At 23.6% G+C, this 13229-nt stretch overlaps 1 protein-coding gene across 1 annotated transcript; it reads left to right on the forward strand.

The window, feature by feature from the left end:
- The first annotated feature begins 895 nt into the window (after positions 1–895).
- Positions 896–6290, forward strand: LOC112594817 (homeodomain-only protein-like). Its single transcript, XM_025339828.1, has 3 exons — positions 896–1441; positions 3267–3434; positions 6148–6290. Exons 2-3 carry the CDS (start codon positions 3279–3281, stop codon positions 6217–6219), a joined length of 228 nt encoding a protein of 75 aa, XP_025195613.1. The 5' UTR covers positions 896–1441; positions 3267–3278; the 3' UTR covers positions 6220–6290.
- The last annotated feature ends 6939 nt before the right edge of the window (positions 6291–13229 follow it).

Raw genomic sequence — 13229 nt, forward strand, 5'->3', positions numbered from 1 at the left:
ATATATATATATATATTACATAATATATATATATATATATATATATATTATATTATAGTATAGGTAGATAGACCACAAAGAAGATATACAACACGCATATCGTGTGAAATTTTTCTCTTTTCTTTCGCGGACTTGAACCAAGTTATATCGAATTAGTTACTATTTTTTATTACTCGTTGTATTGTTAATGGGTGTTAATTTTAATTTGGAGCTGATATACATACTTAGTTAATACATTATTATTATTATCATCATGACTATTTCACACAATATCCTAGACATTTCAATTAATAAAATAATAGATATTTTTACCGACAATAAATCAATTTATTACAACGATAACCGTTTAACGATTAAAAGCGTTTGAAAAAAAAATATATTCATACATAATAATGTAATAGCAATTTTAACAGTAAAAAAATTTGTTAGTCTATCGAACAGATTTTTTTCGTTAAAATACTGCGTGTTATATTGTGAAATTTTGTATAGTTTCTGATCGAATTTCAAAAAAAAAAAAATTCAATACATAATAGATTCGTGTTTCACATTTTATAATTATTGTACCTATACATTATTCCTCTAGCCAATCTCGTCCCAACAATAAGTAGCCATCATTCGAATGTTACGACCGCGTACCTATTTCATACTTAATCACTTAAACCATAAAATAATATTATAATTTATAATAAAATATATGATATCGTAGAATAATTATTTTTTAACGCACATTATTATTAATATTTTGTCGGGGACCTAGGTATACCAGGATAAAATACGAAGAATAAAGTCCCGCGTCACAATAATAATAAAAGGTGTCTGCATGTGTGGTGGGGGCCGAAGACGTCCGACCTACTCTCGAGGTAACTAGCTATAGAATTACACAAATACTCGCGCGCGCATTATGTTCCGAGACCATGATACTTGTACATGGTTTATATACTTTAAACCGCCGTAGTTGTCCGTCAAGAGCGGTCCGTGCACGCAAGACTATTGGCTTGCCAAATTTTTCGAGAGCATTTGCGAGCCAGAAAAAAAATTACAACGATCAAATTGATCGATTGACGGTTGTGGTACAAATTTTTACAATTTAACATAAATTATTAACTGACAACCGTTATTGTAACGCAAAGTACATCATATCGTTATAATAATATTTTATAGGTACGTCGCATTTTGTCGTTTTCCACATTTCTCTTATACTTGCGCGTGCATGAAAATAGATATTGATAATATTAAAAAATATCGTTTGCGATCATAATTTATTATATTCGTGTCACCGAAGAAAATTGACAAGAAAATTGCGCGCGAATTCTAACTCAGTACGTCGTGGTCCGCCGTCAGGATTCGTTCGGAATCGCTTTTGTAAAAGTTTTTATTACGCCAACCAAAGATCGTCACGACTACACATCTATTCAATCTCCACTCCAAACATAATATAGACGTAAGTGATTCATATGACTTTATTATCACTTTTTTAATAGAAACGTTTTACGCACATGCTTGGTTTACAACGATTTTATTGAAAATTTAGATTGAAAAATATAAGAAAAAAGTATTAAGTAATACATTATATATTATACTAAATAGGTAGATAATTAAATATGAACATTTTTTGAAGAAAACACATCTTTCATCACTCAATTTTATAAAAACGATAATATATATTTATGACTATGGCCATAATAATCTTATTATTATTTTTTTTTTTATTACGTACGTATAATCTATGTGTGAAAGTTTTTTTTTTTTAAATTTAATATGCAAAATAAAATTTAATTTTAATTTTTATGTTTTATTAGACTCAATTAAAACCATATTATTTTCAACTTTTGAAATAGGTATACTTTAAAAAATAATGATAGTAAATAATATAATCGTTTCATAATTAATACATAATACAGATGTATTATTATAAAATTATCTTATCTTTATGTCGCACGTTTATGTGAATTTCGTGTTTGACACGAAAAATTGATCGCAAAAATGTGCGAAAATATTTACACAAAATATTTTTGGTAGACAACACAAAATCTTTAGTTACCATATAATTTTTATTATTATTCGTAATTAAAGATCCAATCTAGTCCATTAATGTTATTTTTGATTAGGTTTATAAATTAATTTTTAAACAACCTGCCCTATGCACATAAACATAATATGAAATAAACTTTTTAGTATACTAATATTAATAAATAGTAAATATTGATAAAAATGATACAAAACATATAATGTTATTGTAGACAGATTTAATTACACAGTGTTATAGTAATAATTAATAAAAACTCTTATTTTAAACTATCATCAAAACAATATTTTATTAAATTTAACTAACACAATTTGGTATTGAAGGTTAGTATTGCATTTTGTAAATAAACAATAAGTCATTTTTTAAGCATTCGTTTACTCTAGTTTTCAATAAAAAATGTAATTATACGAACAACTAAAAAAAGTTATCACATTATTCATACGTATAATCTACTAAATAATGTATTATATATTTATATTTTGTACACGAAATGTTGTAATTTTAATATCATTATAAAATTGATGAAAATAATTAAAAGATGACATTTATTTTTTGATTACTTAAATTATTCGTTAAGTACTTGAGCAATAATTTTAATAAATACGAAGATATTATAACGTCATATTTTTCTAAATTACAAAATATATTTAAATTTAGTATTTTTTGAGTTATTTAAAACAAAATAGATTATGGTATAATGTCTGTATTTGTTAACACGAGTCACAAACTATGACATTTTAACCGTGTACTTGAAGCATCTTTGACTTTTCTGAAGATTTTTAAAATAAAAATTTATAATTGTGTTTATACAAAAAATAACAACAAAATATTTAATACCTAGCTTATTTAATATTTTATTCACAAGTATATTAGTTACCAGCAGCCTGTATAAAAATAAATTCAAAAAATATTGTAAATACGTCTAATTTTATAAAATCTACGAAAGCTTGGTCAAGGTTTATTGCATGACGAAGAGAATGTATTTTAAGAAAACTACAGAAGTTGAATACGTATTAATTTACGAGTAAAATAAATTAATAATTATTTTAATTTAATTAACTTTGTGTTTATTGTTTTTAAAATAGTATATCATAACATTTTGTCTTAGAAAATTAAATAAATATTTATTTCACATATTTTAACTGTAAATTCTTAGGTGCCAATACATAAAATATTTAAGTATCAGATTATATTTTTAGTATCAATGCAATATTATAGTATTATATTATTTTTATTTTAGAGTATTTTTGCGATGGATTTTTCTAACAAAATTGGAAATGACAACACACCACTCTCAGACGAAGTCTTAGAAGTTCTAGAAACTCAATTCAATAAAGTCAAAACTCTCCATTCTACTGATTTAGAGATTATTGCAGCTGAGTTGGGTGTCAGAGATTATGATGTTAAGGTAATACAATACCATAATATTATATAAATTATAACCGTTTGAAAATATATTTTAGTAATATTATAAAATGGTTAAAAAGTTTAATTAATTATCTCGTTGCAATTAAAAAACAAAATTATATCATACGTGGTGGATGATAGTTAGTAATATTATTGTACCATTAACCTACATCAAGGACCAGAGTACTATATTTTAATTATATGCAATTGTGTCTAATCAAAAAATTATTAAAATACGCGACCATCAGTTTTAAGACCATTCATAGATTTAAACATGACTTTTATGGGATTTTAAGAACAATATAGTTAAATAATAAATTTTCATTCTTTTTGTCAATCACACCAACCTTGCAAATTGTAAATAACACATTACTTCTCTTCTATTAAATATATATATAGGGTCATACAAATTATAAAATATAGAAAATTAAGCTGTTACAGTAAATATGTTTTTCATAAAAATATATTTATAATTTTACTATAGTTATAAATGTCTAAAATTGATGTCGTCAATGTATGTGCAGGTTTACGAATGCATATACCAAGATAATTTAAAAAAATACTTTTATTGTACAACTTTTGGCAATTTTAACATAAAGATTAAAAAGAAATTGAATTAAAATCACAAGTGTTATGCAAATTTGAATTTTACTTTTAATTTTTTTGAGATATCCCAAATTCTCGGTTATAAACGGTTCATACAATTGCAAATATTTATTAATATTAAATGCAATAGAATTATTGATATTCAATTTTCATGTATCCATTTAATAAATAACAGAATAATGTGTATGATTATAAAATCTAAATACAATATGGATTTTGTTTTAACTTGAAGAAATGATCAAAATAAATATACAGGTATATTAAAATTTGTAAATGAATATATAGTAGTCTGCACAACATATATCAATATTATTAAGAAAATGAAACAAAATTAGTTCTATCGATTACTAGGACAAGGATTCTAATAAGGTACCTACAGCAATGCTATATAAAAATTAATCTTCTATTGTCTATTTTAGTTATCAAAACAGAATTACAATACAAATACACAATACAATAGTGTATTAAAAAATAAAATATATAATCGCGTCAATCTGCTGATAAAAATCTAAATATCTGTATTTCTGTTGTTCGATTTGCATATTGTGACTCATGCGTGGTCGTTTCAGTTTTAAAATTTTGAAACCTCATTTAATGAATAAGTTTTAAATTTTATAATATTTATTTTATGTTTAAAAATAAAATGTAAAGTAGCTAGCAGTTTGGTGCCAATAGTATAAATGTGTTTACGTTTTTGCTTATTTTTAGTTAAAATTAAATGTATATCTCAATTAAAATAAGCAAACGAAATGGAATTTTTAATAAATTTGTAGGTTTATGTTTTAGTATATAGTTAGGTACTTATTACATTAACATTTTTATTTTGTTATTATTAAGCTCGATTTCTCCAACGAGTTGTAAACAATTATTGTAGTTTAATATTTACATACCTATATTCATGGGTGTCCCCAGAAATTTTTCTAGAGGGTGGGGGGCAAAATTAATTAAAAAAATAAATGAAGATTTTTAATACATTTTATTTTAGTACATTATTATGTTTTGTCATTATTAAAATTAGGTATTATTATAATACACTTTATTTATAAAACATTTTTATATTTCGTCATTATTACATTAAATTATTACAATTAGGTTACAAATTTAAAATTCTAGGGGACAAATGTTCCGTCTTGTCCCCCCTGAGGACACTCATGTCTATATTCATACGAAATCTATGTTATAACTTTCCTAATGTTAAAAATTATACGTACAGGTATTTGTAACAATTTTTAATTATTTTTTATTAGTTGCGGTGATAAAGAATATTACTCATTATTAGAGTGTGATATGTTAATATTTGTTATGTATTACTAATAATTATTTTAGCATGAATTCGATTTTAACAAAGTGGATTATGTAAATAAATTTAACAAATGTACTTAAAAAATAAAAACTAAGGAATAATTGTTTAATTTTTATTTGGAGGATTTAGTAAACACTAGACAGTAGTTGCAATCAACGTTTAAACTATATACTGATAAGATTCTTGATACTCGAAATATTTATTATTATTATTATTATTATTATTATTAATAAATCTTAACGATTTGAATTATTTGTACGCTCCCTTGTTCAGAATGAACTAATTTAAGTCAATCAGCTGCAGTTTATTATCAAAAACATTATTTTACATTTTTAATGTAATTTCATATGAAGTTTTAAGATTTTTCGGTATACTAAAACCTGGAGTATTAAAAACATGTTTCTTACAATATTACCTATGTATACCTATGCTATTAAATAATTGGAAATAAAGTTAACGATATTTAATTCATAATATATACGCTATTAAAATTGTGAAAGGTAAAAATCCAGTTCAAAATAGTTTTAATATTTCGAATTTAACACCTATGAAAAATAAAAACTTAATAATTATTATGTATATATTTTAAAATTATTAAATAAAGTGTTTAAATCAAATTATTTGCAAAAATATTTTTTAAATAAGCTTCAGGCTTAGAATTTGGTTATATGTGTATAAATATAAATTTAATTTTGTGTTAAATATATTGTTATTAGCACATTTTGTTTTTTATTATTGGTAGAATTGTTATTTACATATATTTACTAAGCACTATTGTAAATTATGATGTGTTTATATATTATAGATGTGGTATACTAATCGTTTGGCGGCATGGAGAAGGAGCCAAGGACTTTCAGATTGTTTTGGGCAATTGTGAATTTAAAAATACTCTAACTATAAATTATAATTACTATATTGTTTAAGTAAAAGTTTGTTATGCATATATTATAATAGTGATTTTACGATTTATATACTATATATTTCGGTAAAGTTACTTATTTTTTTTTTTTTTGTATTTATTTAGATTTTATTAGCACTCATTGTTTTATTTGGACTATTATATGAGTATTATTATCATTAAACACTCACTGAACTTATTAAATCATGAATGTATTTATAATAAAATAAATCATGTAAATTAACAAAACATTACCTAATTATTATTATTTATTTCAATTACGTTACATTTATTGATTTATAATACATAAATCGACATTGTTATATTTACAATATGTCATTTAATTGAAATGAAGATGCATACAACTTTTAAAACATTTTTCATGTTTTTCAATATTTTAGATTACAATCAATCATGTGGCATATGGTATTTTAAGAATTAATCTTCATTTATTTATTTATACTTACCTTACGTAATTATAATAATTTTAATCAACTATATAATATAACAGTTAAATTTTATTTGGAATGACGATTCTTGAGAAATACCTCGTAAACTTACACTCAAATAATTGTTTTATAAATAAAATGTTTCGTTTACTTACATAAATAAAGTTTTTGAACATTCCTAATGATTGTCTAACTATATATATATATTAATTTATATTCATAATATTGTTATCGTTTACGCGCAATAAAATTATTACATATCAACTAAGACAAGTGTCTAAATACAACTATATTTTAAGTTTTTCAAAAATACATGTAATTTTTAGGTTTAGGTATAAATATTATATATTATACGTATAGTTTTATCTTCATTTATACGTACATTTTATAAAGTTTAATACCGTGTAACAATTACAAATATTTATTTACGCACTAAATAATTTAGAGTTTTACTTGTTACCGTCCACATACCACAGTTACTTGAAATATTCATAGTAAACAAAACTTAGACACTCGATCAAATCGAGAAAATTACTCAAAGAAGAATAAAGTTTCTAATGAAGTTATCTTAACTCCAAGTATTCAAACATAATCACTGTTATAAGAGGACGCCACATCCGTATGTGTTGTCTTAGTCTTACAAACATATAAAATATGCAAATTGTACGTTCACATAATAATCCATTTTACTCTGTCATTTTTTAAATTAAAATAGATTAACTTACTATAATAATTTTAGGTAAGGTTATATTTTAATATTTTAATCACGAAGTAAATTATGAGTATTTTGAAATTATTAGAATCTATAAACACATAAGGCATACTCTTACCAAGATAATTAATTTTATCAAAACATAAATATTATGTTATTCGATTACACGGAAAATTTAATAGCTTTTAAATCCATATTATATTATACTATTAATTATTATATCGTATTCATTTTATTTACTTGAAAAAATATTTTAATATTTAATACGTATAATATGCTTATTGTTGCAGTCAGTACACAGCTAATTAGAATAATTTGTCATACAGATTTAAATGAAAATATGTAAATATAAAATGTAAACATACTGCAGCGTGGTTAAAAGTATAATAATTCTTTAATCGTTAGTTTAATATCTCCGTTATGATTTATGAACATAACATACACAACGATTATCGATAAAACATGGCAACTGGCAAGAGGTGATTTTCTCGATGGTTTGAATAATCAAATCGATTTTTCAAATGACTCGTTAATCGTAATATTGCAAAAATTATAGATTTTTATAACATTGAGTATATGTTTTTAGCAACGGGACAAAATTACGAAATATTTTACATTTTATTGTCATGATAAATCACAAAAGTCTGTTAAGATGTTGTGATAATAGATACATTTTATGGAATAATATTTTCAACTTATTGATTACCATATACCACTGTGTAAAGAAATATTAATCATGCGCTTTCTCTAAATAAATATGTTATAAAAGTAATTAAGAAAAACATCACTAATAAAACCGGCAAGCTGAGGTGTCAGGTGAGTGAAGCCAACTGAAATACTCAACAACCGGTCTGTACACGACAACGCTATCCGAGGTTTTACGTATTCGACCACGACGACCTTACTATTTGGTTAACACTTGACTGCAGTGTTAATACGTACTTTTCGTCTTTTTTGTTTTATTTATCATATCTAAAAGATTTGGTAGAGAGATAATATAAAACGATGGGACGTGAAAAGATAATGTTATTGTAACATTAATACGCTGTGCAATGTTATTATTAAATAGACGTTAGAAAGTGAATTATTATAAGAAATATTTTTACAACGCATAATCTTACGGCTAGAGTGCGCTATTTAATACGTGATGGTTAAAATATTACTTAGGTCCATATAGTAAATATAGTTGATGAATAATGATAGATAATAATGTTAACGAAATAATTTGAATTTCAATACCTACCTATTCTTAACAGTATTTTAGATTTACAGCAAAGCAATAAATATATTGATTTTACAATGCTGTGTTTGTTTTTTTTCTTGGATGAGTACCTACTCAGTTGTAGATAAAATTTGCAGGAAGCGGTTTTGAATAATAAATTGAATCTAGTTTGTACTTTGAAGATTACCAATACTTATTTTTATAATCAGAGAAAACAAATTAAGAATTAAGGAAAAACAGTGGGTCAATATGCTTGGTTAGGTTAGGTTAGTTATTTATTTATCAATTAATAAATATTGAAAATCTTTAGTCAAATATTTTTTTTATAAGCGTTTAAAGTTAGAACTTCAACAAAATTTGCCAAAACTGAAAAAAATTACAAACTATTCGTGGTTAAAAATTCGTAAAATAATTTTTTTTTGTATATACGTTTTGAACTTTTAATTCAAGATTTTTTCATACTGTAACTATAAAATCTAAAAGATGATTATATTTTATTCGCATTTTAAGTTCCAACTTGGACGAAATTTAATTGACGAATAAATAACGATATGTTAATTATTTTTTATAATTTAAAAACATCATTGGCGGGAACTCAACCTTTTAAATAGGTACCTATATTATATTATTATGGAATTTACTATACACAATACAATTTTTGATTTATTGTATAATATTATCTAATTATAAGCACTATGAATCTATTTTTAATATTTTACAGTATTTACAGAAAAATGTTAATACATTTTGAGTTACGTATATAAATTAATATAATATGATATAAATATATATTATTTTAATAGCCAAACGTAAATAGTATAATAAATGTAACATATTTGGAAAAATTATATCAATCTATTATAATACTAAAAGTAAAATAAATGACTTTAATAGCTTTATCAAAAATCATATCAATTGGTTATATACTCGTAGACTGATAGATTGTTTTTGCTCAAAATAGTTATTCATATACAATGATACATCATTAAATTCAAATTTAATACACCTATATGAATGAACCTCTCGACACCTAATGTACAGCAGAGCAGTACCCACTGGCCACTTGCCTACAGTTTTATACATAAATTCGTATAAGAACTTCGTTATTATTATTAAAAAAAAAATACGAATACCTGTATACACGGAATATTTAAAGGTTCTTCTACCAGTTATGTATAACATACTTAATAGTAACACGAGTTAGAGGTGGTATCCATCTTGATGTGTATTTCCTTATTTCCTAGTAGTGTGGGAAGTCGGAAAACGTTGTAGTCAACAGACACAAGAAACAGATAGAATATAGTAAATACGTGATCACGCGAATAGAATGCGTAACTTTATTGAAGGCGTCAGAAAATATAAATAATGATAATTTAACAAGCTAAACAAATTATTTTGAATACAAGGCAAATATAATTTATATTACAGAATATATTGGTTATTAGTATGCGACTGTGATTCGGAGTTCTGTGGTTTCGATGGTTATACAATTCCAGAATGAAAGGACAAAAAAATAAAATATATATATTTTATAGATAGGTCAAATATTATATATTTTTATAAATTAAATAATTTGATTATCATTGCGTATTAAGTTGATAAATTTTTATTTTTACTTTAATTCCATGTGTATATAATTTTAGTTGACAAAATTGAGTGAAGAAATACAACTACACCGATCAAGATCAATGACAAAATAAATTATTTTGTAAGTATACAATGGTATATACCTAGGAGAGATTATGAGAATACAACACATTCATCATTCAGTTTGTTTGGTAATTAAATAATTTTTTGGTTTTAAAATCAATGTTATACTTACACGTCTTCTAAATTTATAAGCTATATTTCTATTTTTGTTCGACTTTTAAAAATATAATAGACAATGTTAGCTTTAAATATTGAATCCTTAAGATCTAAAATAATAATAATATTTTCAGAAACCGAGTCTATACCTTTTTAGTTTGTCGGTAAATGTTACTTTATATTACTATTATATAATATAAATAATAATTTTAATTTATAAATGTTTATTAGCAAATCATGTTTTTTTTATATATATATATATATATAATTTATTATAGATTACTTGACCTCATAGTACCAACACTGAATGTGCGACGCACAATATTTGAGTTCTACGCCCAAATGTCCCTAAATTGCCTACTTTTTACGCCGTTTTAAGTGTTCACATTTTGATGAAATGCAAACATTGATTGCTTTTATATTATATATCTATAAATTTTGATAACTAACTAACAAACTAAGCTTTCAAATATTGTAAGCAGACTTTCATAGCATAACATGAAAAGGTAAAGTCGATGGTTTCATCTTATTTGGTGAAAAATTTTAGAACAATTATAATCCACTTTTGAATCCTACAAAAAACATGTAAATTTAATAAAAATGTATATATTGATAAGACGTTACTTAAAGTACGTTTCTAACAAAGATTTTCACTATCCTTTGAGGCTGCAACAGGGAAGTGCTTTGTCCCTAACGTTATTTAACTTGGACATCGAAAAGGTTATATGAGAATTTTATGAAGACCGAAGAATGAAAGTAGTTATAAAATAAAACATTTTAACATATTGTGATGACATAGTTCTTTTAAGGAATACATGAGTAAAAGTTACAAACTCACACAATCGTCGTTATTCAATGTAGAAGAATACTTTCCATTTCCGTAACATGAAAAACAAAAAATTGAATATTATTAATATAGATTTTCGGGATGATGCCAATTGAGATCAATTAAAATTATTGCAAAAAATAAAAGGTTAAAGTATAACTAACAAATACTATAAATATTAAAATTTCCTCACTAATAAATTTCAGATGTAAAGAATTTAAACCTTATTTTAAGAAAAAGTTGAAATATTTGTCTTTCTTACACGGGTTTTCTTAATGATGCCAATTGAGATCAGTCAAAATTCTTCATAAAATGGAAGTTTATAGTATTAAAAGTTGAAAGGTTTTGCGGAGTAGGTATACATACTCATATATTGCTTATCCGCATGCTTATAAATTAAAAAAATAATTAACCAATCGTTTCAAATCTGAAAGAGAAATTTTTCTTTTACTTTTAGTATTAGGTACTATTGATTATAAATATTAGTATTTAACGGCAGTTTGATTTCATTTTTCCCCAAAAATATTGCATTTATTGTTAATCATAGTATATTTTATTTCTTCAAAGTCAAAAATTTGTTTTATAATTATATAAGGTAATAGTTTTAAATAACTTAAACTATTAATTTAATATAATTAAAGTGAAAATGTTATTATTAAAATTTTTATATATGTCGTCGCAAACGACGATGAAAATTTATTTTCACATTCTATAATCATCATGGTAGTTCGAGGAAAACTTTATACTAAATTCAAAAATTCGGTATTCCGGTAAAACTTGTGCTACAATAAAAAAAAAAAAAATAATGGTACGTATCGTGGACCAATAGAATTAAATTTCATCGATAACTGTTTTGCGATTGGCTCAATTGGTGTTTAGATTTAATACAATTCTTTTAATAAATCAAATACATATAAAATAATGTCGACAAAAAAAACATACATTGTAGGGCGAATCGCTATATTAAAAAAATATATTGTTAATATTATTGTTTTTTAAAAAAAACATTTGTGAAAATTAAATAAAATTTTGGAGGTCTGTAGCTAAGTAGTTTAAATATTTATGGGAAAACTAAGCAATTAGTCTAGAAATTATTAGGAAAATATTTAACAAAACGTCTCAATTATCTATAAAGAGTAAATGTACGATGTATGGTAAATCGTAATATAATAAACACAAAAATAAACCTTGGTAACACTTATGAGTTATAATAAAGAATAAAATTGTATTTACAAGAAATGTAACCGATACAGATACATAATTATATAATATGTATGTAATTAATTTAATTTATGTTTCTATTAGTGTAAATGATAATGTATTAATGTTATGATATTACACATAATAATATTTTTAGAATAAACCTTTTATAAATATTATAATTTTTAGTCATTATTCATTTTTGATATTATAACTTTTGTTGTTATTTGTTAATTTTGTATACAATAAATGTATATTTTACAGATTGAATGTAATCATATTACAATAAATAAAATTATTTAAAAAAGTATATTTCATACGAGTGCTGTCGTTTATGTTTTACAGCAAAGTTGTTTAATGTATACATATATTTATGTAACTAATTACGTAACTGTTATTTATGATTACCGTCCAAATTAACTGATTCTACAGTTTTACAATTTCAAAAAATAATAATCTTTTAAATAAAATACTTACCTAACCAAGTCAGTTAATCATGTATAGAATATATTGTTAATGAATTTCCTACGGTTTTAATAGTAATTAGATATTAGCATTCTATAATCAATGATATTAGTAATAATTTGTCCTATTAATAACATTTATTGATTTTAATATTTAAATAAAATAAATTAAAATTTTTGTAAGTTTTTAATTAAATGATCTATAAACTTTTTGAGATTATAATAACGTCAATCTGTAAAATTATAACACAAAATTCGAAACAGATTAAGTTACCTATTTGTATAGTTCATTATTACTTATAGTCATATA

Source organism: Melanaphis sacchari, unplaced genomic scaffold (assembly GCF_002803265.2).
Source record: "Melanaphis sacchari strain LSU unplaced genomic scaffold, SCAv2.0 Contig0_pilon_pilon, whole genome shotgun sequence".
Taxonomy (NCBI): domain Eukaryota; kingdom Metazoa; phylum Arthropoda; class Insecta; order Hemiptera; family Aphididae; genus Melanaphis; species Melanaphis sacchari.